The sequence below is a fragment of the Manis pentadactyla genome, chromosome 2 (assembly GCF_030020395.1).
Source record: "Manis pentadactyla isolate mManPen7 chromosome 2, mManPen7.hap1, whole genome shotgun sequence".
Lineage (NCBI taxonomy): Eukaryota > Metazoa > Chordata > Mammalia > Pholidota > Manidae > Manis > Manis pentadactyla.
The window spans coordinates 215,131,486-215,159,305 of NC_080020.1; the positions used below are offsets into that span (position 1 = coordinate 215,131,486).

Genomic DNA, 27,820 nt, shown 5'->3' on the forward strand with positions numbered 1-27,820 from the left:
CCGTTTATGACACCTCTACCATGGCCAATTTCTCACTCATGGTCACGTCTATGGGGTGTAGAACACAGGGAAACTTGGCAAGTACAGGGGCTCTGGGCCCCAGGCTGGGGTCTGGGGACCCAGTGAAGGGACTCTGGAATGTGAACAGGAGGAGAGAAGCAATAAGACTGGCAAGGGCAAGGCGAGGCAGGTCCAAGCTTCCAATGCAAATGCCACTCAGAGTTCAGCCTGGCACATGTGGTGGGGGTCAGACAGGCAGCAGGACTGACAGCCAGGGCAACATAGTACTCAAAAGAGCTGCAGAGTACCTAATAATCTGCCTGCCAGTGTTAGAATCATCAGAGATGCTTAAAAAAATTTACGGATGGTGGAAGGGGCAGACCTAGAGACATTGATTTCACTGGTGTGGAATTTGGCCTGGACACTGTATCTTTAAAATAAATTCCCCAAGTGTCTCTAATGTAATTTACTTCAAGGGTTGAAAACTGGCCTAGACGGTGGTTCTTAATATATTTCTGGAGGCATGGGATGCTGAAAAGGCATCTAGGAAGTTGTTTTTCCCTTGTCCATGCCTCCCTCCCTATCAACATCTTAGTGAAGGGATTATGCCTTTATATTAAAAAGCCTGGCTCTGATATTCCCAACTGGCCATGCAGAGCTATTGGTGGGGTGGAGCTCAGAGCTTACATTAGCATTCTTTATTATGTAATAGTAGATACATACGAAAGAATAAATGCAATTTATAAGTTCAGCAGACTAATAAAAGACCCCATGACCCAACTGAAATCCTAGACCTTTATAAACACAGTTGGTGTTACTGGTTCTCCCTTCTCCCCTCCTCTGCTGCCTCCCCAGAGGACACAACCTCTCTCTTTAATGGGGTCTATTATTAACAAGCAGGTGGGCCTGTCAACCTCCGGAAACTCCGGGTTTGGGCTTGGGGTGGGCGGGGCCTGCAGGTTGAGAGGCTGCAGGAGTTGGGGGGAGGGGAAGGATCAAGTGACCCGCTGTGATGGGATGCCGGGCCAGGGGAGCCAGGCAGAGCCTGCCACAGCCTCTGAAAGCAGGCAAAGCATTTGTTAAAGAAGCTGTTAGAGCAATCCCTTTAGACCGAGTACAATGGAGACCCAGATGCTCTCAGAAAAGCCAGGCTCTCAGCTGTTTTGTTTTCTCAGCCCAGGCTGCTGCTGCCAAATTGACAAGCATGCGATAGCTTAGGGGGTGCAGAGTTCAAGACCCTGCAGATCTGTCAGACAAGAGCAAAAAGATGCAACTTGATCTCTCTTTCCCTCTAGGCTAATCATTTGGTTGATCTTTTTCTTGGGATTATTATTCTATTATAAACTCAGATGCTTAAAGCAAATCGACTGCTGCCTTCCTTACACATACAAAGTAGGTCAGTGTTGGCTATCAGGGTGCACAGCCTTCCCAGAGTGCCAGAGGCCATGTGAATAATTAAATCCACACATCCCTGGGGGGCAGCAATGCAACAGGAGAGCATTTTTTCTCCCCAGGAGATTGTCAGGAACCAGAGGAAAGAGGAGGCTGAAGTACCCAGCTGTAGGAGCACCTGCTTGAAGGGAAAATCAGGAGTGGAGGGGTTGGGGTGCCGGGGCCAGAAACCAGATCTTGTGGGGTAAGGGACCTGAAGTAGGCCTCTGGGCAGGGTCCACCAAAGGGATCTGTGAGGCCTGGGTCAGGGGCCACATTAGGAAGAAACACTCATATGAGGTCTGGGGCACAGGGACATCAGGGTCCCATATTGCTTAGGGGATGGATATAACAAAGGGTCGGGCCAGAGTGGCTTGGGGGTCTATGGGTGTCTGAACCCCACAACTAGGGTGCCTGAGCTGGCCTACACCTGCAGGAATGGGAGGCCTGGGCCTTTAGTCACACGGGGGCTTCACATGCTCTCCAGACGCAACTGCTCCCACAGATGAGAAGCCTGAAAAAGATGAAGAGTTACCCCCTACCTCGCCCACAGGTGCACATGCAGAGGTTTTCATCCGCTATGAAGAGCTGAAGGTTCTCAGGGGAAAACCCACCACTCGTGGCTAATGAGGCTCTGGCAGACAACAGTATGGAAAATAAGACAAAGAAGTTCCAGCCTGCCCTCCAAAAGGCTGTTGACAGTGTGGTGACAGTGTGGCAGTGGCATCCGGACCTGGACTGTAGGGACAGAAAGCTACAGTTTGTGGTACGAGGCCTGAGCATACTCCGGAGTGGACTGCAGTGTGGACCGGTGTGGTTGTCAGAGTTATGCTGATGTAAATACCGGGGCCTCTCTTGCATTACTGCTGGGAGTATGTATTGTTACAACCAGTTACGAAAAAATGATTTGGAAGACTGTCCTAAAGCTGAGCATGTGTGTACCTTATGACCCAGCAGTTCCACTTCAGAAATATGCCCAACAGCAATGTGCGTACTCATGTTTGCCAAAAGACACGTACAAGAATGTTCATAGCAATAGTGTCTGGCGACCATCCAATGCCCATTGATAGCAGAATGGATTAAATACTAGGTGGTATATCATGTCAGTGGAATCCTATAAAGCCATAAAAGTGAAGGAAATACTACATGCAACAACATGGATGGATTTCACAAAAACAATTTTGAGCAAAGGATTGCATTTACATGGAGTAAATAGAATCAGTCTATTGTGAATATACCATAAACCAATGACTTCTACATTTTAAATAGGTGAATTGTATGGTATGTGAGTTATATCTCAATTAAGCTATTAAAAAAAAAACTATGGTATTAGAAATCAAGATGGTTGGTGAGGAGCAGGGACTGGAAGGGGGCACAAGGAAGGGCTTCAGGTGCTGGCACTGTCTGGTTTCTTGATTTGGGTGCTGGTCCCAGGGTGTGTTCAGTCTTGACAATTCTGTACACTTAGAATTTGTGCACTTCTCAGAGTGCATGCTATACTTCAATAAAAATGACAGCAGCAATAGCCACAAACAAGGGTGTGGCTGTGGTGAACTGGGAATACTTCTGCTCCTCAGAAAGGTCCTGACTGCCACTAGGGTACCCTGCAAGAGGACCCTACACAATTTTATGGGGGTGACATCATTTCATCAGTGTGACACCACCCACAAGACCTGAGAGAATTCTCAGAGGAGAAAGTAGGAAGGGTCTGCCTACTGCTTCTCTTCCTTGGGCTTGCCTAGAGTGGGCATGGGTGGCCCCAGATGCCAGGGTACCACGCCTGGCAGCATCCTTGCCTCAGCCCAGGCTGGGCCATGGCTACTGTGACTCCTCACAGCTCAGCCTTCCAGGGCTCTGGTCTACTGCTCTTGGACTGGGAAGGGGGGCATATCCTCAGGGAGACCTTAAGGGTCACCTGCCCAAGGTAGGCTGGCCCATGTAACTGGGACGCCATGGCCAGTGTCTGCCTGTTCAGGCTGCCCTACAGGGGTGGGCTTGGGGAGCTGCATCAGTCATTACCTAGCAGCAGGAACACTTGAGTCCCCAGGCAGAACAGAGGTGAGATTTTAAGGTACAGGGCTGTTGAGGATTTGAGGCTGTGGGCCAAAGAAGGACATAGGACTGCAACCACTGGGCCAGGAGCTGGTGGACCCTTTTTGCTCAGGGAGCACTAAAGGCCAAGTGCTGTATAAATTGGACAGAGACTTGTAGTTCATGGGATTGACTCAACTCTGCATTAAAAAAATCTTCATAGGCAAATCTGATGCAAAGCTGGGTATAGAGACCCTCATGGACAAGCATCACTCATTCATTCATTCAGCAAACATTTACTGGGTACTGTAGCCATGCTAGTTCCAGGTCAATGCCAGGGTCTGGGAAGGCCAAAGAATACTGTCAGGCCTTGCCCTTACAGAGACCATAGTGTGGTGTGCAGGGGACAGGCTGGCCTGTGACAGATAACCACAGTGCAGAGGGAAGACAGCAATGACAAGTTCTGGAGAACAGAGGAAGGGTAGAAGAACCCACTTGCGACTCTTTTTTGCAAAATAGAGTTTCTTCCCAATTCATTTGTTCCTCAGGTTTGAAGTTTTGTATTTTACATTCAGGTATATACAGTGGCTCAGGCCCAGCTCAATCACTGTTAAGTATTGTCCATGATAACTCCCTCTGAAAGAGCACCCACTACAGTAGTTTTCAAGCTGTTTTTAAAAATAGTGAATGAGCTAGGAAAGACAAATAAGATAACTAGCTGTGTCTATTTCATAGTTTCTGCCATTAAAATAATCTAGAAGAGGCACAGCTATTTTTTACAATTTTGGGGGAATTAATTTAGCTTATCATACATAAAGGAATCCCTCAGATCAACCCCTGCCCCCATCACATACGAACACAGTAACAAACACCACTAATTCTCTTCTTCCTCTAGGTCTAGATTATGTGACATAAAATATAAAAGTAAAGTCAGTTCCTGGCCTGGGCACATAGGTAAGTGATGTATCAGCAAAGTAGGCCTAAAGGACTCCTTTTCTATAATTGAGGCTGTTTATGACCACCTAGCCTGGAATTTCCCATTTAGTTGCCACGGTGGCCACTCTGAGAACACTCTGCTCCTTTTAGCAATACAGCAGGAGTATCCCGTTCATGTGAGTCCACTCTGAGTAGCCCCAGAAACAAAAGCCGCCGAAGGGGAGAGGCACCTTCAGCAAACAGGAGCATTACCTTGGTCCCATGGTAGAAGTCATCCACACATGTGGCGTTCATGAAGGTCTGGTGAAAGTGGGTGCTGGTGTCGATGCCCCCAGGGATCACCAGTTTTCCGGTGGCATCAATCACCTTGGCCCCTCCGGGGATCATGAGCTCACGGCCCACCTGCTGGATGATGCCATTCTCAATGTAGACGTCGGCCTCATGGGTGCAGTCATCATTTACCACCTTGCCTCCTTTGATGAGAATCCGCACGCTGGCTGAATTGGCAAGCATGTTCCTACAGAAGGCAAGAGAGAGGCACCAGTCAGTTCAAAGTCACTTTTCACTATAACCACAGTCCCACCTCTTCCTACTAGAGCCCAAACCATGGGCAGAGTACATGAGCAGGGATGAGAAGGAAGTCTCTCCACAGACTAAAGACACTGGTCCAACCACCAGCTGGGGTCACAAGCCTCCCACTGACCTCACAGTGGGACTCATTAGGAATAAAGACACAAAGGCAGTAAGGGTAAAGCTGGGGCCCAAAGAAACACCAAGTTTTACCTTCCTGAAATGTTTTATGTGCTCTGAAGCATTTTCATACCTGTCTCATTTTATTCCTGAAACAACCTGAAAAGTGGCATTTTACAGATGAAAAAGCTGAAATTTCTAAGGAATTTATGGCAACTAAGTAGCTGAGTCAAACCCAGATGTCTTACATGACTGATGTCCACAGGACACCACATGGTCCTGAAGATATCAGAGGCTCCTTGGGCGTGTCTCGCATTCTCCAAGTCTCACAGCTGTTTAATTCACGTCATTCTTCAGATGGATTCTGCTTCAGTTCATCCCCCTGTGTTTGCCTCAAGAAGTCCACTACCACACTGAGCTCCACTGCTGGCTGAGCATTAATAAACTCACCTGAGGAGCTTTTGAAAAGCACCTGTTCTCAAGCCTCACCCCTAAGAGTCGACTTTATTTAGTCCAGATTGGGTCCCCATAATCAACATTTTTAAAAGCTAGAGAACTTTACCATATGCTTAAAAAAGAACTAATATCAATCTCTTCCAGAAAATAGGAGGTGAGGAAATTTTCCCAACTCATTTTTTGAAGTCAGTATTGCTTAACTTAATACCAAAACCAGACAAAGGCAGTACAAAAAAAGAAAGTACAGAGTAGTATCTTTCATGAATATAGATGCAAAAATTCTTAACAAAACATTAGCTATTACCCACCATGCAAGTGGGATTTATTCCAGGGATGCAAGGCTGGCACAGTATTTGAAAATCAACTGATATAATCCACTATACTAACAGGTTACAGAAGAAAAATCACAATCATATCAATTGTTCCAGAAAAAGCACTTGGTCCAGCAAGAATGTAATAAATAAGATCAACATACAAAAAGCTATTGTTTTTCTATATGCTAGCAATGAACACATGTACATGCAAAAAAATGGAAATACTTAGGCATAAATCTAAGAAAACACACAGGATTTGCATGCTGAAAACTACTAAATGCTAATGAAAGAAATCAAAGATCTAAGCAAGTGGAAAGACATAACATGGTCATGAATTGGAAAATGCAACACAGTAAATATGTTAATTTTCCTCAAATTGATATATATTTCAATAGTTCAGTAAAATTTTTTGTAAATAGAGGCAGGATTATTGCCCAAATTTATGGACTGACAAAGGAACTAGAATAGCTAAAATAATTTTGATGAAAAAGAATAAAGTGGGGGAAATCAGTCTATGCGACTGCAAGACTTATTACATAGTTACAGTAATCAAGACTTTGTGGCAGATGACTGGAAGGATAGACACATAAATCACTGGACCAGAAGAGAGACCCAGGAATAGCCCCACACAAGTATGGTCAGCTGATTTTTGACAAAGGTACAAAAAGCAATTCAATGGAGGGAAAATGGTCTTTCCAATAAATGGAGCAACTGGATATCCACAGGCCCAAAATGAACCTTTCCTAAAACCTCAGATCTTACACAAAAATTAGCTCAAAGTGGATCATACACTAAGTGGCCACATTTGACACCACTGACCACTCCCTTCCTCTTGGAGGTTTGTTCTCTTAGCATTATATGGGGCCAAGCAGTGGAGGGGGACAAGGATCTCAGGACATCCTGACCACTGTTTTGGAGAGGACTACTTTGTTGATGAGCTGTGGTTGAAGACAAGTTTGTGGGAAGTACATACACAGCTGTCAAGACCTTTGTGAGTAAAGGAAGCTGGAAAATGGCCTGAGAAGCATGGTGGAGGGAAAACATCAATTTAGAGCAGAAGAGATAAGATTTTTCAAGCAGTAAGAAAGGAATCAAAAGAAATATTAAAGTTGTAAGAGATCAAGGATTATTTATGATGAAGGTCTTGAAGGAGGTAGCATGGAATGACGATGGCCATTGATAATGGAAGGCCTTCCCCTTCGACAAGCTAAGTCCTCTGTCAATGTACATGGTTTATTTGGATCATACACTAAGTGGCTCATACACTAAGAGGGTTGATTCTTCCAACCCTCTGAGGAAGGTATTATTATGCCCATCTCACAAAAGAGGAAACAGACTCAAGAAAGGTTAAGGTCAAAGGCCTGTAGGAGAGATGAGAACACAAGGGAATTTGTGTTCTCTCTGCTCTGAAAAGCTGGAGGCTGATTTCCTGAGAGCAGTAAGGAGCAAGTGGCTGTGAGCAGAGAGTGGGAGGTGTGGAGGAGCCACTGCAGGGACCTGAGATGTGAAGTGTAGGGAGACTACACAGGAGGAGTGGGTGCTGAGGGCAGCTCAGACAGCTGTGGTCATGGTGAGTTACCTGGAATTCTATCCAGGGAGCACACTTTGGATGGATCTGCAATTGTACTGACCCTCAGATATCTTAATAGAAATTACTTTCATTTAGACTTAGAAAATAAAGGACAAAGTCTTACTGGGGGAGGGACATGACATCATTGCAGTGTCTCCCTGGGCTCCAATAAAGCCCACCTTTGTACTTGGTAAACTTCTCCTCATTCTTTAGGACCCAATTCAATTGTTTTCTCTTCTGAGAAGGCTTTCCTGACTCTCTGCACCTTCACAGACTTCAGGGTACTGGAGTCTGTTTCCACCCCTACACTGACTTCCTCAAAGTCAGAAGCCCATCAGTGATCATCGTTTCTGCCCCCTTCATCCCCAGCATGCAGTATAGGTTACTCAAAACTGGGAATGAGTGAACGAAACATTTACTTGCACCGACACAATCCAAACGGTTTACAGCAACATTCTGTAGACGAACTGCATTGTTTGTTTTCTGGGGTACTGGGCAACTCAATGTCCAGGATAATGCCCAACTTTTGCCTCTTTTCCAATATAGAAATCACTGTGAGCAGAGCAAAAAATGTGATTTATGTTTCTCTCATCCTCATCATTTTATTTTGCCTGCCACAAGGCAAGTTGCAGAAAGGCTATGTCCCAGGATAAAAAGACCTTGGAATCTGTTGAAGGAATGAATGTTCCTCGTAAGGAAATAAGTCAGACACCTGCAGGGCTTAGCCTGCTCTCCTGGACACACGAGGTTAAGAAGTTTACTTACTGTCAAGCTGATTAGGCTGGAGCACATGGAAAGTCAAGACCAAGAAAGTTTACAATGCCTACTCGCCCTCAGCCACCAGGCTCTCCTGCTTTTAGGAGAGGCTGGCTCTTTTGGGGGTGGGTGGGTTGTGCTGCAGGGACTGATGCTTGGAAACAAGACAGCCGGGGGGAGTGAGTTCTGTTCCCCATGAACATCTGCTCCACCAGGTGTCACCCCTGGGGAGAAGGGGCCCTCCCCTAGGGTGGAAGGCTCTGGCAGAGAGGCAGCAGGGAGGGGTCAGGCTGGAGGATGGGAAGACTGGACAGTCACAGCCACAAGCCTATTGCCTGAAGCTGGGATGAAGCTAAACATGTTTCAGGAGATTTTTTTTTGTCCTAAAATATGAAAACTGGAGTTCTAATTTAATACATAATGACTAGGAAATGAGTTTGTTCTCAGGTGGTGGACACAATCATCACTCTGGCCTAAGGAATCCAGGAAAGCCCAAGAGATGAGATACTTCCCTCTCGCTAGAAAGGCAAGACCAGGTGTAACCACAAAAGGAGAGGCGCAGGTTCTCGGTTTGAATCAGAAGAGGGAAAAGATGATGGTGGGAGAGGTTACTGAAAGAAGACACACACTTAATCCTCTGTGCAAATATATAATCCTCACCTTTGAAAGCAGCTCTAAAGTAAGAGGAAAAATTAGAATATTTATACCAAGTAATTGCTGCATAGTCATTACATCAATGTTGTAAATGAGAATATTGATTTGCTTATTAATCTAGAACACATGCTCATAGCACACACCTGGAGGGTGGGGAGCCTGGCAAAGGAATGTGATAATGATTTATTGGGGATTCTTGTCTGAGCTTTGATGTTAGAATCAAAAGCCAACGGTGTCTTCTTCAATAGAAATAAGAGCAACAGCTCTTAGTCAGCTAACACCCCGTGCCAGGCACTTTACATGCATTAATTCACATAGCAACCACGAGAAGGAGGAACAAGGCAGGGATATTTGCCCAATTTAAGAGAAGGAAATAGAGATTTTGAAAATATCAGGTAGCCCATTAAAGGTCACATAACTCTGGGGGGAAGGATGGGTCTCAAATCCAGGCCTGTCTGACTTAAAGGAAAAGGTAATCAGAGTTAACTGGGTAGAAGACTTACAGGTGATTTTTATGTTCATCATAGCTTTCTATTTTTCAAACTATATACAATATATTTGTATTACCCTTCATAATCTAAAAATTATGTTAAGCTTTTTTTTTTTAACCTAAAATGAAGCAGAAGGAGTCCAGTGTGCCCCTCAGGTTCAGCAGCTCAGTTCTTCCCTGCATTTTCTCAGGAAGGAGGAGGCAGGGCTGCCAGCACCCGCTGTAACACTGGGGCCTTTTTCTAGAACCTGGGCTGCCCAACACTCAACCCGTCTTCTGCCATTTCCTTGTTGGAAATCCCTTAAGGCTAACCTGGCTCTGAAGGCTAGGCTCCCCTGGGTAATACTGGGGAGTCCTGGAAGCCCTCAGGTCTGGGGATCCCATTCACAGAGGCCTAGGCTAGTCCTGGAAGCCAGGCTAGACCGCACTCCTATGCCTACCTTAGAGGGGCCTCGCTCTCAGGACTTAGAGGACCTTGCTAATAATCTAACAGTTAGTGAACACCTACTACCCAAGGGGCCCTTCACTACAGACCTTCATGAACATTATCTCCTGTGATCCTTACAATGCCCTCAGATGGGTGCCATTCGTGCCCTCATTTTTACCACAAAATGGCTGAGGCTTAGAAAAGGTAAAGGAATTTCCTCAAGGACACACAGTCAGTCTGTAACAGAATAGGGATTGAAAGCCAGACACTTGTCTACAGTGCTAGGGACTGACTGTGTCCACCCAAGATTCTCATGCAGAAGCCCGAGCCTCCCAAGCAGCTGTATTTGGAGACGGGGCCTCTAAGGAAGTTTTCAAGGTTAACTGAGGTCAGAAGGGGGTCCCTGGTCCCATAGGATTTATGTCCTTATGAGAAGAGACACCAGAAGGCTCACTCCCCCGACCCCCACTCCCATGTGCCCTGCATAAGCACAGAGGCCACGTGAGGACACAGTGAGAAAGCAGCCATCTGTCAGCTAGGTAGAGAGTTCCCACCAGAAACCCACCACACTGGCACCCTGACCTCTGACCTCCAGCCTCCAGAACTGAGAGACAATAGATTTCTGTTGTTTAAGCCACCCAGTCTACAGTATTTGGTTATGGCAGCCATGAGCAGACTAATACAAGGGCCCACACTCTAGCCATGAGCCATCCTGCCAAGATGCGAGGGGAGTGCCCCAGGCCGTGGCTCTTCAGCTGCCTGCAGAGCCACTTCAGTGTACGCGGGAATCCAGCCCGGCCTTCTGGCAGGCGTCCAGCTTTAGGCTGGGGGTGCTGTCATCGGAACCACCTGCTGGCCTTCGGGATCCCCCAAGGCCTCAGGACGCTCTAGGCCTGCACTGGTGTGTTCGAGTAACATCACAGCATGGCTGATGAACATACTTCCTGCCTGAAGTGCTTTTGGAGAACATCTTTTTAAAATGAACATTTGTGTGCACTAAAATATTCTGTAATTTCACTCCTTTCCAGTGTCAAGCACTGGAGACAGCTTTGAAGAAGACACAGGCCTTGCTCTCAGGAAATTCAATCTACTGGACAAGATACACAAGTAATTCCACTACTAAGTGACTAAAGAGTAAAGGGGAACTTCTTGCCCAAAACCCTTAAAACTAACTGAACGTATTGGTTGAAATTGGGTGTTTCTCACTGTGGACCAGAGAGCAGAGCTGTGAATGGACGAGATGAGGGCCTGGCATGGTAGGAAGTCTTGTCACACCAGTGTCTCCCCACACATCTTCATTCCAAACTGTCTATGTGGCCAAGATGCCTGATGCCACCTCGTCCCCTCTGGCTGTTGACGGCTGACGTTCATTATGCTTCTTACCTCCCCCGGTACTGCATCGGCACCTCATCCCCACAGCTTTCCCTGCTAATCATTACTAAACTAAGCAAAGGAAGATGCTACTGGCACATTTTTCCTCAGGGAGCCTCTGTGGGTATCACGGGGTGTGCATAATGCAGTGAGGGGGTGGGTGTATGGAAGAATACTGTGGGCCTCTGGGAGAGTCTCTCAAAAGGGAAAAGATTTGAGCACAATTGAAATAAGCTGTTAAACTCTGCAAATGCCACTGACTATGACTGTCTCCCTCTTCTCTGGTTGGAGCAGTATATTCAGAGAACTTCCTGTCACTGGTCATGGTCTAAAGACCATCAGTATCAAGTTTTACTGATTTATGATGCTTCAAGTCACCCATTTTATTCCAAAACACAATAACTGTATATACACAGCCAGTATCTGGCCCATTGGCTTCCTATATGCTATGATCTGAATGTCTGTATCATCCCCAAAGTCTTATGTTGAAGATCAAATCCAATGTGATGGTATTTGGAGGTGGGGCCTTTGGGAGGTAATCAGGTCATAAGGGTGGGGTACCCTCAAAATAGGATTAGTGCCCTTATAAGAACAGACACAAGATCTCCCCTCTGCCCCCCAATAAGGACACAGAGAGAAGATGACTGTCTGCAAGCCAGGAAGAGAGTCCTCTCCAGGGACTGAACTGGCCAGCACCTTGATCTAGAACTTAGCCTTTAGAATTATGAGGAATAAATTTCCGTTGTTTAAGCAACTCACTCTATGGTATTTTTATTATATATAGCAGCCTGAGTTGATGCTACATTAGTCAGAACCAAGCATTATAATCAAATCATCTTTAAGTAACAACTGGACCCTAAAACAAATGTCGCCTCCTTTAAAGACTTCTGGCTATATCCCACATTCCCATTTGTTTAACCAAAAACTTTGATTACCGAGCTATGATATCTATGCAAATGAAAGAATTCAAAACACATGTCTGTCCTCCCAGGCAGAAATGGAAAAATGCTAGATAGTTAAATGCTATTAGATGGCATAAATCAGAAGAACAGGATTCTGGAGCTGCATGGATTCATCAAGTCTACCCTGACTTTCCCCCCAGTCCCTGGACTTTACCAACAATAACCTTGAATAGAAGGAACCAGTCCAGGACTGAAGGGGTGATGTTAACACTGCAAATATGGAGATCTTAAGAATTCTACAATTTATTCAGAGATGCAGTGCCGCCTTCCACAGCAAGATGGTGGGTGTCTTTGATATGCCAAGATACATCCAACTGTGCACAGCTTGCATCCCCCAATTTCCTGATTCTGTGGCATGTATTCCTTATGTTCCTGAACCAATGAAAGGTTAGAGCTAAGGTGATATGCAAGCTGGGGGAGCAGGGACTTCTGGGTAGGGGGACAGCACTGTATCCTGGGAGTGAGAAAGCCTCTTTGTGTTTAAAACAGTAACAATTATTGCTGTCTGCCATCCAATAATTGTCTTGCTGGGTAATAGAAAATTTCCTGCACTGTCCACCCGCTCCTGCCTTTTTTACTGCTGCGAGCAGTTCCAGTGCAGAACGGTGCAGGGGCATTTTGCTGGGTGGACAGTCAAGGTTATGCAGCTGCAGCTTCTCGTTCATGAGATGCACACACCCATGCTCCTCGAAGGCACAGTGTTAGTCCTGCCAAAGAAACGCCAACCCCAACACTGTGTCTTGGAGTTGCCTGCTTCTGTCATCACTTTCCTCATTTCCCCTGTGCCTGCAGGGAGGTGTGAGACAAGGAGAGCCCGCGCAGTCTGTCCAGCAGAGCAGCCACCTGCCAGCAGCTCGGCTGGAGGTTGCAGGGGGTTGTTGGGGGCTCGGCACAGACACGTAGGGCCAGAATGGTGTAGAAGGGGCCCTTCTTGCAGAAAGACCTTAAAGCTAACTTGGTAAGTACTGGCTTAAGACATGTATTCCTTCTTAACAGGCATTGGCTTTCAGCTCACATTTCCTCTTTTGACAGAATCCACAGAAAAATGTGTGATTTCACAGAGAATTGGTCATTGATATCAAGGACCATGCAAGACAAGAGTAACACAACTGCCCTGTGACATGAAGGATCTGTGGATTTAAGCCAACCCTAATGGCAACCTGGGATGGTAACAAAAGAGGCAGGTGAAGTCAGCTCAGGTCACTGGGGACTCACTGAATGATATGGCTTTTCCCTTGCTCCAAGCAGGTAATATTTGCTAACAGATCAAAAGGCAACATATGGCAGTGATCTGGAAAAGAAAATGAAAACATGCAACTCTTCTGCTTCTTCTGATCAGCACAGAGGAAAGAATCAGAACAATGGGAGAGCCGTCCCTAAAGGAGGTGGGGTGGAGGGTGTTTGCACTTACAGCATCTTGGGATGATTCTGGAAAGGGACTCTCTCTGAGATGCAAAATGGGAACAAATGAAATGTTCAACACAACACAAAAGCCAAAAAGGGAAGTTTGAGGTGAGTGGAAAACAGCTAAGGGTTTAAGTTAATTGATTTTTTTTAAAAAGTAAATTGCTTTCTAAAAAGAAAAACACTAAAAAATTCTTAATATTAAAGCACAGAATAATTATATAATTAATTCTTAATTAGCTCTATCAATTGAAAATCACACTTGTAACACACATGTAAGGTACAAAGGAAAGTGACACAAACACCTGTGCACTCACCATTGTCATTACTGTTCAAGTCCCCACACCTCTTTGTACCACCCCATGTCCCCCTCCCTCTAACATGACCTCTTCCCTAGTCAGTTTGTGTGAATTAATGACTAGTAAAATTAGGTGGCAAATTAAAAAAAAAGACAAGATCACGTCTGTTTCCATCCCATGACCACCTCTCCCCATATCCTATAATCACATCTCCCATGCCCTATGGCTGATTTCACCATCTAGTTATCTGCTTTCCAAGGTAAGCAGGAATCTGAGAACCTATTCTATGGTAATAAAGAGGCAGGGTGGGTATTTAAACATCCAAATGCCCACTGGAGCACTCCACTGGAAGGTTCCACAGGCAACACACACTCGACCTTCCCCAAACCCACTGCACTGTCCCTATCACCCAGCCAGAAATCTGAGACTCTTCCTAGATTCCTCTCCAACTCAGGCCAGTGTCAGTGTCCAGGAGGGCTGGTCTGAGTGGTGGGCCTGATATGGGTCACCTGGGAGTTCTGAACAAAATGTTTTAAGAGATTCTGGATGTAAAGCCCAGCCATGGGGAAAACTGGGGAACCTGAAAGAGAAGGTCCTTCATCTTTCATCTGGGGTCAGGCATCTCCATGGACTAGGGGGGACCTGGAGACCAGGGGGCTAGACAGAAAGGAGGCTGCACAGGCTGAAGCTAGAGTGGCTGTGGCCGGTGTTTGCAGACACACTGGAATCTTTCACCCGGTAGCCATAAACGATTTCTGCACCTAACCGGCTAATCAGGAGGTATCATGTCTCCCATTTCTGTTACCCCAGGGGCTGGGATGGATCAAGCCTATTGGTAGCAGGTGTCATTTTGGCTGATAGCTGGCCCCAGGCCTTTGTAAGTGGGGACCATCTGTACGAGACCACAAAGCATCCACGTTTGGAATACTGCCCCGGCCTTTGGTGCAGCATGGTAGAGAAGGTAGAACAGGTCCAGGGCCAGCCAGAAATGGGCGAGATTACAGGGCTGCAGTAAGAGGAAGCGGAGGCAAACATGACCCTGATCTGTCAAAGCGATGGGCATGAACGTGAACAAGGGCTGGTTCCTGGGAACGCCTAACAGACAAGTTTAAGACAAAGGAGCTGCTACAAGGGAAGCCCCAGAGTGGGGTGTGGCTTCTGGGAAGGCATTACAAATCCAGGGGCAGTGAGTCCTTAACAGGCTAAGATGGAGTAAGAGGTTTTAATCCCATGGTTCACCTGCCCTGATGGGGCCCAGCATGGCTGGATTTACTGAGCAAGCACCCACAGGGTGCAGAAGGCAGAAGCAAAATTCCAAAGGATTAGCCTGAGAGGGTGGTAAGAAACAGAGCTGCAGACCACTTGTTCAACATCAGCCATGAGAGAAATAGGGCAGTTGTCAGAGGGAAAGCTGAGCATGTGTGTGTGTGTGTGTGTGTGTGTGTGTGTGTGTGTGTGTGTGTGTGTGTGTGTGTGTGTGTGTGTGTGAGTGACAGGACAGGCTTCACTGCGTGTTGACAAGTGTGCCCACGTGGGCATCCCAGTCCATGCGTGCGCAGTCTTTGGTATCTGGGCAGAAACTTAGCTACTTTTAAGGGCTCCTTTCCTCACTGAAGCCAGGAGGCTTTTCAGGTGAGGCTCGGGAGACCCAGGAACAGCAAATACCAGTAAAACTGAGTAAATCCCCCTTCCATAAATAATCCCCCTGCTCTGGGACCTGAGGAAGGGCAGGAGAAGTGTGCACACACTGGAGATAAGAAGTCCTGGCCCCTGCTGAGGCTTTGGCCAGAGAACACCAGGCTTTTCCTGACCAGGAGAGTCACCAGCACCAGCACAACCCTTCCCCCGGCCGACCCTCCTGCAGCCTCCTCAGCCCTGTGGTGCTTTCCAAGCTCTCAGCTGTCTCCACGCCCCAGAAATAATTCCATCAGCTCCTTTGTAAGGAGAGCAGCTGTAGCTCAAGGGCCAAAGTGGCTGCTTCCTAGAACTCCAGCCAAAGGGCAGAGGGGGCCAGCAGCCCCGCCAGGAGAGCGGAGGGGAGCAATGGCTCTTCTCAGCCTGAGGCCTCCGTGCTCCAGAGGGAGATGGGCAAAGTCATGTGCAGCAGAAAAGAATGCGTTTTCCTAACTGTAACCTATCACAAACCTGGGCTACCTGATAAAGGTGAGATTTGGGATAGAAATTGAGAGGGTATAAAAACGGCTTTTACTGAAAATTAGCATCAACTAACTATAACTGTATATAACATCTCACAAACAGCTGAAAAGAAGCAGGACACAAAATAGTAAATGTGGTATGATTCCATCACATCACACCCAAAAGCAGGCAAACATGAATTATAGTGTTTAGGCAGATGGTGGTAAAATCATGAGGAAAAACCAAAAATGATTATCAGAAAAGTCAGTATAGTGGTTTTCTCTAGGGGGTGTGGGGGGTGTATTGTGGGGGAAGCTTCTTGGGAGCTTCAAATAGTCTAGTCTTTTACCTGGGTGGGAGTTACACAGATGTCTGCTTTAAATTATTCTTTAAACTGTACATATATTTTCTGTGTTCTTTTGTACGTATCTCATAAAGAATTAGAAAAAAATTTTAAAAACAAATTCATGCCAGTATACAAAAATGGTATGTCAGGTATTAACACAACCATGTAAAAATATGCACATAAAAAACAGCAGATGAAAATAAATGGCAAGGCTTGTGTTCTGGAATTATAGGTGACTTTCCCACTGTTTTTTTTCAAACTTTCATTATAATATTACATTGATCTTATAATGACAAATAAATATGGTCATTTCAAACCACATAAATACTTTTATATTTATGCTTGAAAACAACTGAAGAAAGGGGAAAAATATTTCCCTCTTCTTTTCAGGAAGTCTTGCTATCATCCTGCCACCTCCTGGAAGAATTCCTAAAAGGACTGGGCTTAGGACAAGCCAATCTCCTTATTTCAACTCAAATAGTACTCAGGACACAGCCTTTTTTTTCTCTGTAATATAAGACTTCTTCAAAGAGGTACCAGACATTTCACCTTGTGCTTAAAATGTGTTTCCAGCTCTCTCTCCCAAATTCAATGCTTTTACCTGCCTGCCAATGACCTTAACACCAAGAGTGCTTCTGCACAATCAGTGACAACATGCCTTCCTGTGCCTCTTCCTGCCAGCACCTTATCACACAGCTGACTCACCTCCAACACTGAGCAAACAGATATTTTTACCCTATTTCTAGAATTCCTGGAGCCTGAGAAACAAATCTCATCAGTGCTTGTAGAAATACATGACTAATGGGACCCAACTTCGGGGAGATGGGCAAGGCAGGGAGACAGCCTCCCACGGGTGAGTCACGTGCATGAGTCATTCCAGGCTCATGCGGGAAGCTCCGTGCCCAAGTGCTTTTGGGCCACAGGAAAGGCCCAGGTGAAAACGACCAGCTTTCCTCACGTGGGGCAGTGATGCCACTGATCTGATTGTGTCTGGATTTCAGAGACCTGTTTTAGAGAGCAACAAAGGGGGGCGTGGGGAGCAAAGGATGCAAGGTGGGAGGAGGAAACGGAGTGGGTGATGGGGTGGGACAAGGACACACTGTAGCTGTGTGACTATCTGCTCCAAGCCTGGCTGCTCAGCTGGAAAGTGGGCATCAAGACCATCGGCACCACCATCGCCATTAAGCTCTCTATAGGTCAGCCTCACACACAGTTTCCTATGGATCTTACAACAACCCAGAGAGGTCATTGGACAGTATCATCCCCATCTTATGGCTGAGGAAACCGTGGGTTGGAATTCATACCAGAGTAGACCAGAGGCTCCTTGAGAGCAGAGCCAAGGTCTCACTTTATCCTTCTAAGGGGTTGGCACACAGAGGGGACTCATTAAGTGCTAGCTGAAGGGAGGGAGGGAAGACTGATGGATGAGATAGCAGGGCGAAAGCACTTGCATTCGCCACAATGATGGGCTGTTAGCAATGGGGAGACTTCCCCAAAGATTTCTGTGCTGGCTGTGAGGATGTCTGGTGCAAAGCCTACGGCAGAGGAACAAAGCAGGCACTCCCTAGGATGGTAAAAAGACAAGCAAGTATGGGATGGGAATGGCAAGCAGATTAACTGCTTCAGGGCCTGGACGTTAGGCTGGGATAGGGAAGCAACCTGGCCAGCCAGGGCATGAGGTCAAAGGGCACAGAGCAAGAGGCTCAGGCTCCTGAGTGAGCCCCAGGGAGCATAGGACACCCTGGAGCATTCAGAGCCGGATCCTGATAAGGTTAGGGGATGAAACATGCTGGGCGGCTGGCCTTCCTGCTTCTCTACCAGGCACAGGTTGAGTGGAGGATGGGAGAGCAGTGACTGCTGTATTCCAGGCATGAGGATGTAGTGGGTTAAGCAGGTGGTGCCCCGGAATTGAAAAGGGGGGAGCAGAGCTGAGACAGGATAGAGGTTCTCCCAAGTAAAGGAAAACAGAGCAGGGATGACAGTAAGGATGACAGCATGGGCAGACAGCGGGACAGAGAGCTGGCGTGCACAGATGGAGACCAGCTGCCAGGGCACGCTGAGCTCTGTGGAAACCCAGTAACAAAAGCTGATTTCAGCTTCTCTCTCTCGGAGTCCTGTAGATCAGTCAGGAGACACCAGCTGACCCAGTCACCGGACGTAAGGAGGTGGAGGAGACCAGAGCACTAACCCTTAGTGAGTGCTGCTGTGTGTCAGGGGCAGGGAAAGCCCTTAATACCCGGCTTTTAACGGAAACAACCGCTCACTTGCCCTTGGAGATGACAGGCTATCTCCACTTGACAGATAACGACTAGCCAAGGTCACATAGCTTTATGGAGGAGCTCACCGGTTTGTAGTGGAAAGAAATGAAAAAACAAAAAAATTCAATATGAGTTAAGAGAAGGGCTCTGTCAATACCAAGAGGGGTGGGAAGCACTTAACACTGACTGGGATACAGGACTGCTTCTCAGAGAGCAGTGCTTTTGAGATGAGTCTTGACGGCTGTTTAGAGGTTCACCAGGGTAGGGGAGAAGCCAAACACGGCCTTTCAGAGAGAAGCAGAGCAGTGTGATCTAGCTTGGTGCATTCAGGATGGCTGGTATATTTGATGGATGAGGCTGGAGAGTAGGCAGGGCCCACACCATCCAAGGCCTGCTGGGACACTCCAAGAGTCTGGACTAGATGCTGAGTGAGGACAGCAGGAATATGGTAACATACAGCTGGTATGGCAAGCAAAGAAGTGACATCATTAGATTTGCATTTTATGTAAAAAATTAAAGTATGAAAGTAAACTTGAAATGGATCAAAGACCTGAATGTAAGTCATGAAACCATAAAACTCTTAGAAGAAAACATAGGCAAAACTCTCTTGGACATAAACATGACCAACATCTTCATGAACATATCTCCCCGGGCAAGGGAAACAAAAGCAAAAATGAACAAGTGGGACTATATGAAGCTGAAAAGCTTCTGTACGGCAAAGGACACCACCAATAGAACAAAAAGGCATCCTACAGTATGGGAGAATATATTCATAAATGACAGATCCAATAAAGGGTTGACATCCAAAATATATAAAGAGCTCATGCACCTCAACAGACAAAAAGCAAATATTCCAATTAAAAAATGGGCAGCGGATATGAACAGAAACTTCTCCAAAGAAGAAATTCAGATGGCCAACAGACACATGAAAAGATGCTCCACATTACTAATCGTCAGAGAAATGCAAATTAAAACCACAATGAGATATCACCTCACACCTGTTAGGATGGCCAACATCCAAAAGACAAACAACAACAAATGCTGGTGAGGATGTGGAGAAAGGGGAACCCTCCTGCACTGCTGGTGGGAATGTAAATTAGTTCAACCATTGTGGAAAGCAGTATGGAGGTTCCTCAAAAAGCTCAAAATAGAAATACCACTTCACCCAGGAATTCCACTCCTAGGAATTTACCCTAAGAATGCAGGAGCCCAGTTTGAAAAAGATATACACACCCCTATGTTTATTGCAGCATTATTTACAATAGCCAAGAAATGGAAGCAACCTAAGTGTCCATCAGTAGATGAATGGATAAAGAAGATGTGGTACATATACACAGTGGAATATTACTCAGCCATAAGAAGAAAACAAATCCTACCATTTGCAAAACAACATGGATGGAGCTAGAGGGTATTATGCTCAGTGAAATAAGTCAGGCGGAGAAAGACAAGTCTCAAATGATTTCACTCATCTGTGGAGAATAAGAACAAAGCAAAAACTGAAGGAACAAAACAGCAGCAGACTCACAGAACCCAAGAATGGACTAAGAGTTACCAAAGGGAAAGGGACTGGGGAGGGTGGGTGGGAAGGGAGGGATAAAGGGAAAAAGGGGCATTACGATTAGCACACATAATGTAGCGGGTAGGCAGAGGAAAGGCAGTATAACACAGAGAAGACAAGTAGTAATTCTACAGCATCTTACTACACTGATGGACAGTGACTATATTGGGGTATGTGGTGGGGACTTGATAATGGGGGGAAACTAGTAACCACAATGTTGCTCATGTAAGTGTATATTAATGATACCAAAATAAAAAAAATAAAGTATGAAGTACTAGGAGAAAACACTGATATATTAATAAATGTTGGATGGGGAAAGCTTTTCTTAGCGTAATCCAAAGCCAGAAATCACAAAAGATAAGACTGATGTAGATATGACTATATAACAATGAAAAACTGATACAAGCAAAAGCTACCATAAACTACTCTTGATGGAGATAAATAAAAACTGGTCATGATATGTTTGCAACATATAACCCAGGATTAGCATGTAAAAGCATGTATAAATCTCAAAAGAAAGACAAATACTCAAATAGAAAATACAGGCAAAGTATATGAATAGGTAGCCCATGGGGGTGGGGAGGACAAAAATAGCTAAAAGCAAATAAAAATATGCTCATGTTTATTAATAACTGAAGAAATGTGAATGGAAACAAGATTACATTTTTCACCTATCATAATGGCCCCGATAAAAGAGAACAATGCCAACAGCGAGTAAAACATGTACTCTCATATATGTTACATGAGAGCAAGAGTTCAAACTGATATGACCTTACCAGAAAGAAAACCTAAAACTTCACGTGAAAAATTAAAATGTGCACTTCACATCAAAGAATCTCCTCTAAGGAAATAATTGGACCATTGCACAAAAATGTATTATGAGGTATTTTCTTGCACTGTTGCTAACAATAGCAAATAGTCTGAGAACAAGCTTAAGGTCTGTCAAAGTGAAAACCGTTTAAAGAAATAATGGTATATTCACACAATATAGGATACAGAGCCATTGAAAAGGATTGTGTAGATCTCTTAAGTATTGACCTGGGAGTTATCCATGATACAGTACTAAGTGAAGAGTAGATTACAGAACAGGACCCATGGTATGCATGTCTACTTTTGTATTTATATATGTGGCACTTCATATATATATGAATATGAAATTTCCTTGTATATAAACAGGCTGTTTGCATAAAACACTGGGAAGGTTATTCAATAAACTGATAGCTACAGTTGTCTCAGGGATAGGGAATTGCAGCAGGACTCAATCTCTTTATTTTGATGTAAAAATATTTTATAATAAACCAGCTGGGGAATTGACAATAGCCCTGATCGAGCACTGGAGTACAACACTGTGAGGAAGTCTGTGCCAGACGGGCAATTCACCAGCACGTTAACATCTCTTGTACATGTATTTAAGCACCATTAGGCTGTACATCTAATGGCCTATCGGATCTCTCAACTTTGATGTCTCACCAGCCCTTCAAACTCATCACATCTAAAACTAAGCTCATCACGCTGTCTCCACCTGGCTCCTCTTCCAGTGTTTCCCATCTCAGTGAAAGGCATTCCACTCTCACCCCAAGACCAAGCTGGCAGCGAGAGCATCATTTTCACTTAAAAGAGCCAATGATAGGGCCACCTCCCCAGGCCAAAGCAAGTGGCCCCTTCCTCCTTTCTGTTCACCAGGGCCTCGGGCAAGGCATTGCCTCTCCAAATGGCTGCAAAACAGGAGCAGAACACCCCCCTTTAACCCGGCCTGTTTGGATGCTGCCTTCCTTGAATGAATGGCTGGAGAGATGGAACAGTTGGGAGATTGTGGTTCAAAAGATTTTCCCTGGTTGAGTGGGTGAGTCTGAAAACGTGAACCTATCCTCATTTATTTAAAGAAGAAGAGGTAACGAGCCTTCGTTGGAGCCCTTGCTGAGCTGTGAGCACCTGCTGATTAACTGCCAGCCACGGAAATAAGTCTGTATCTCTTGAAAGCATGTAAGTCGGACTAATGGAGACTGTGGTTGTGGGCCCGCCTAATTCATCCTGAATGCCAGCATTTCCACTTTTTCTTGTTCACCTGCTCCTGCTAGAAGAGAGGTGGGGTTGGAACTGATGAAAGACACACAGTTACTTTCATAAATACTTGCAGTTTCTTCCCTTGTACTTCCTGGAAGGGCTGGCCAGTTTCCCTTGGTTTCCAATACCTGGCAGCCCCTTCCCACCCCAGCCCAGGCCTAGGACTAATCCTGGGAGGCAAGTCTGAAGACTAGAGCCCAGCACACTCAGACTCCAGGTTGGGATGCCTGGAGCAGGACAAGCCCTGACTGCGCTCTAGCTCTTCTGCTGCTGAGGGTTGCACCCCAGACTGCACTTCAGGTAACTGCTTCCCTGTGCCCAAGCCCTGTTTAGTACAGCGTCTGCTATCTCATTCCCAGTAGGCTGGCACACCCTTCCCTGTTGTCACCTATAGGCTTCTCCAGGGAATGTAGGCCCCCCATCTGTGTCTGAGGCCCCTCCACCTGTTGGCACATGTTCCTGACACCAACTGCCTCCTCTCCCCAACTGCGCCCACACTCCTGACACTGTTCTACCTGCCTGCTTCCAGCCAGATACCTGCCTGGGTTCCCAGCTGTGGTCTCTGCTGTCATGGGTGCTTTGTCTGGTGGAATGAAGGTGCTCCGTGTCTGTGACTAGTTGTCCCTCCCCTCACCACACCCACTGCAGTCCTAGCCCTTCCCAATCTGCCTGATTCTATTCCAGCTCTTCAAGTGATCCGTTACTTTTCTGAGAGGTGGCAGAATGAAGCAGCTTACAAATTTAAAGCATATTTATTTCATTTATAATGGTACCAAAAACATGATGAATTTAACAAAATATGTGCAAAACCCGTACAATGAAAACAACACAAACACTGATCAGGAAAACTAGGGAAATAAATAAAAGAAATAAACTCCGTTCACAGATTGGAGGATGTAACGTTAAGATGTCAGTTCTCCCCAACTTGATCTGGTCATTTAACATAACCTCAACCAAAATCTTAACAGGCCTTTTTGTAGATATTGATAAGCTGATTCTAAATTTATATAAAAATGCATAGGACCTAGAATAGGCAAACCAACTGGAAAAAAGAACAAGGATGGAAGACTACCTGATTCCAAGACTTACTATGAAGTCACAGTAATTAAGATAGTGAAGTACTGGTTTAGGAAAAGACAAATAATATGGGTGGTACAGAATGGAGGATCCAGAAATAGGCCTACACAAATATGGTCAATGAATTTTTGACAAAGGTGCCCAAGTAATTCAGTGAGGGAGAGGAACCCTCATACAGTGCTAGCAGAAATGGAAAATGATGCAGCTCATTTAGAAAACAGTCTGGTAGCTCTTCAAAAAGCAATAGGATTACCATATGACCCAGAAATTCCACCCTTAAATATAAACCCAAGAGAAATGAAAACATTAAGTCCACACAAACTTACACATGAATGTTCCTAGCAGTGTTATTTATGATAGTCACAAAGTGGAAACAACCTAAATGTCCATCAACTGGTGAATGGGTAAACAAAATGTGGCACATCCATACAATGGAATATTACTCAGCAATAAAAAGTACTAATTCATGCTGCCACATGAACCTTGAAAACATTACACTAAGTGAAAGACGCCAGTCACAAAGGACTACATATTAAGACCATTGGTAGCCGATGGGCTGTACAAAAAGAGGCAAGGAAGGCTGGATTTGGCCGGTGGGCTATCATCTGCCCCATCTACAGCTAGAGCCGGTTTCTCAGCCTTGACATGACTGCAGTTTCTGGCTAGTTAATTCTTTGTTGTAAAGGGCTATTCTGTGCATTTAACGGTGCTTAACACTCTTCTTGACCTCTACCTACTAGATACCAGTAGGACCTGCTCAGTTGTGACAACCAAGAATGTCTCCAGACATTGCCACATGTCCCCTGAGGGGCACACTCACCCCTGGGATAGAAATATTGACCTATAGTGATAGCGGGTCACTGGTTGGGTGGAGGGAGGTAGGGGGTTGAATGGAAAGAGGCACAAGGGAAACTTTTGGGATAATAGAAATATTCTACATCTTGGTTGTGGTGGTGATTACTCATGTATATAAACATGTCAAAACTCTCTGAAAAATGTATACTAAAAATGATTGTGTCTAGTGTATGTAAATTACACCTCAAAGAAGTTGACTTTAAAACAACAAAAATGCATTTAAAGGGGACCATTAAAAGAAAAGCAGAAAAAGAGACTTACTAGCAATTACATTTTGTGCTAAGCTTCCTGGGAGTCCAAGCAGGTTTAGGAGGAAAAACTCTTACTGTGGTATTAAACAAAGGCTCTAATTCACCCTCTAGGTTAAAAAGCCTTTCAAACCCTGAATCCTTCAGTGGCCCCCTCCATCCAACTGAACATCCAAAAGAAAGTTTCAGCCAGAATTTTTTAGAGAAAGCAGGTCTGCTCTCTATACAGATAATGTTAGAAGGAATTTCTTGGCTTCCTCTCTAAGGAATAAAAGAAACATGACAGATATATTTACAGTTTTGCAGAAGGTGTATAAATATTTTTCCAATGGCCATGTTTAATAAAGGCTGAGGAAATACCATTAAATTTTAACTTAGCAAAGACATTTCTGTGGAGTAATATTGTCTAATACATCTAATATCATTAACGTGATAGCATCTAATATAAATTTGGTGCTCTAACCTACACTAGAAAGAGAAGGCAAATATGTCTTATAAATCCTTTAACTGGTTAATGGTAAAGAAGGTGTCTAAATATCACTCCTCTAGTTAGGCCACCCCAGTCCCAGCCACACCTAAGCCAGATTCATGCCCCCCCGTTTCCTCTCCCCTTAGCTTTCTAGTGTTCTGAAATTGGGGAATAGGTGTACAGGTGATTTTAGTAGGTACGTGTACTTGGGTATAAACAATGTTGAATCATGAGTGTGGAGGTGGTCTCTTTTCAGTTCTCTTTCTATACTTCTAATTACATCAAGGAAAATATCTCAGTGGGTGGGTGTGTATCTTTGAATATCCAGCACTTATTAATTTCCCATTTTCACAAAGGGAAGAGGCGAGGTCTAGTTTTTGGAAGTGAATAACATTGATTGACTTTCATTGTATTTATTTTTCTAGTTATTTATTTATGGCAAATATTCCTATGTGTGGTGTTGATATAATGTTTCTTTTAAAAGTTAAGTAAAAAAGGCACATTTATTTAAAGAAAAATATTAAGCATCAATCACATAGATGGTACTATAATATCAAAAATGGAAGGAAGGTATATGCAAATGATCAGGTGGGACAATGATGCTCTCGGCCAGGGAGTTTTCTGTAAAAGGCCAGAGAGTAAACATTTTAGGTTTTGTGGGCCACATTTGGACTCCATCACATATTGTTTTTTCTTTTTAAGTAATCTCTTAAAATTGTAAACACCATTCTTAGCTCACCAGGCTGGACAGAAACTCCCCCAGCCACTGTCTGCTGACCCATGTTCCAGGAGCTATGCTTTCAGAGGAGGCAGCCACTAGCCACCACATGTGGCTACTGAGCCCTTGAAATATGGCTAGTATGAAGGAGGAACTGAAATTTTAGTTGTGTTTATTTTTAAGTGGCTGAGGGACTGTACGGTGCAGTTCGAGCCAGTGACTAAAGAAAAATAAAACTACTTCGCATCAGGCTGAAAAGATAAACATCAATGGAACGATAACTCCTTCTCAATCCTCTTTTGACTTTTCCTCCCTTTACCAGTTCATCAAGAGTTGTCAATAAATTATCTTCTGATGGCAAGTTACAGTCATTATAGTCAGCAAAAAAGCAGAGATACCTTCTCTAATGATTATTATTAAGGCAAGGCAATTGCCTTAAAAATGCAGTAAGATAAGAAAATTAAATCCTCAAGATAACATGGGAAAAAGGAGATAAATTGTGTTATGATTGTATAACTTTTAAAAAACTAAGAGCAATGATAAGATAACAGATTATAAATAAATATAATAAAATCAATGTAGTTTTTCTATACTAGCAGCCAGCCAACTATAAAGAGAAACAGGAAAAGCTGTTGTGTTCACAATAGTGAAAGACACTGTAAAACATTTAAGCATAAATAAAACAGTAAGACTGGTCCAGAAAAGACAAATCTAAATATAAAGCATTTTCTCTATTTTGATCTGTTTTGTTTAATGGCTCCCCAGGGTTGAGAATGGGAATCTTGCAGTGACAACAAACGGGCTTGAGTTTTCATTTTGGGGTGATGTACAGTTCCTAAAATCAAATTGCATGATGCTTGCACAACTCTTTAAATATACTAATAATCAGTGAATTATACACTTAAACTTCATGAGTTTTATTGTAGGTAAATTATACTTCAATACAGCTTCACACACGCACAAAACTAAGAAAGGAACAGATTCCTATAGAACTCAAAATACATAAAATAGAATCTAAACAAATGAAACAAATATGTTCTCAAAAGGGAAAGGCTGATATTATAAAATGTCAGTTCTCCCCAAATTAATATATAAATGTGATGCAATTCCTACCAGACTTCCCAATGGGTTTATTTTGAAATGGATAAAAATGGAATTGAGAAGTCAGGAAATTATGAAAAGGAATACAGGGTGGATAAAGGTATTCCTTAGGAATATTAAAAGATGTTTATGAAATTACTGTAATTAAAACTGTATGGTATCAGCATATGTTTAGGCAGATGAGTAGAACAGAATAAGGTGCTTAGTAGCAGATTTCAATTAAATCCAACAAAAGTGATATTTCGATTAAGTGGGAGGAAAATTATTTACTTAATAGATGGGGCTGGCATCACTGGCTATTTGTCTGGAAGAAAATTAAGTTGGCTCCCTACCTTACAGCATATATCAAAATCTGTAAGTCCATCTGGGATGTATTTAAATGTAAAACACAGAACAATAAAAATATTAGAAGAAAGCCCAGGAAATTAAATGTACAACCTGGGAGTAGTGGGAGACCTTTAAACTCAGTCTGGAAACCCAGAAGCCATAAAAGAAAAGTCACATTTCTGACTTTATAAAAACGTAAGAATTTGGTAAGGTAATGATATCATAAAGTCAAATAGATCAACAATAAATAGCCTGAGAAAACATGTGCAGTGCATATGACAGCTAGGAGCTCTTACAAATTGATAGGAAAAATACAACCAAGAGAAAGATAGGCACAGTGTAGCAATAAGAAATACACAGGAGAACAAGTCTAAATGACCAACAGCACAGAAAAAGATGTTCAACCTCTCCAGTAATTAAAGAGATGCAAATGAAAGTAACCAAGTGATGTCTCTTCACATCCATCACTGGCAAAAATCCCAGGGACTTTAGCAGGACTTGGGGGAGGAGGGGTGCTGGCTGAGAATGATGGTGAAGGCGTTGCTGATGGAAAGACAAATTATTACATTATTTTGGAAAAGTCTGAAAAGACTGTGATCAAAATTGTTAAAAGATCTCTGACTCTGCAACTGCACTCCTAGGACTCTGTCCACAGAAATCAAAGCACACACAAAAAATAAGGGAACATGGTTAGAGAGGTCCATGGCAGCAGGGTTGTAGGACAAAAAACAACCAACCAGAAACAAACTGTATACCCAACTCAGGAACAGTTGAAAAACCCGTGTACTATCTAAATGAAAACTGTGTCTCTTCTCATAGCCCTTCTGACACCAGCACTGGGAGTCAGAGCAGACTCCCTAGGCTAAGGGCTC

At 44.3% G+C, this 27,820-nt stretch overlaps 1 protein-coding gene across 1 annotated transcript in view; it reads right to left on the reverse strand.

The window, feature by feature from the left end:
- Positions 1-27,820, reverse strand: part of DPYSL5 (dihydropyrimidinase like 5) — a 79,668-nt gene that overhangs the window by 41,443 nt on the left and 10,405 nt on the right. Inside the window, exon 2 of the mRNA XM_036903421.2 lies at positions 4,651-4,915. Coding sequence (XP_036759316.1) covers positions 4,651-4,911 — 261 coding nt within the window. The 5' untranslated portion in view covers positions 4,912-4,915. The remainder of the gene's footprint in view (positions 1-4,650; positions 4,916-27,820) is intronic.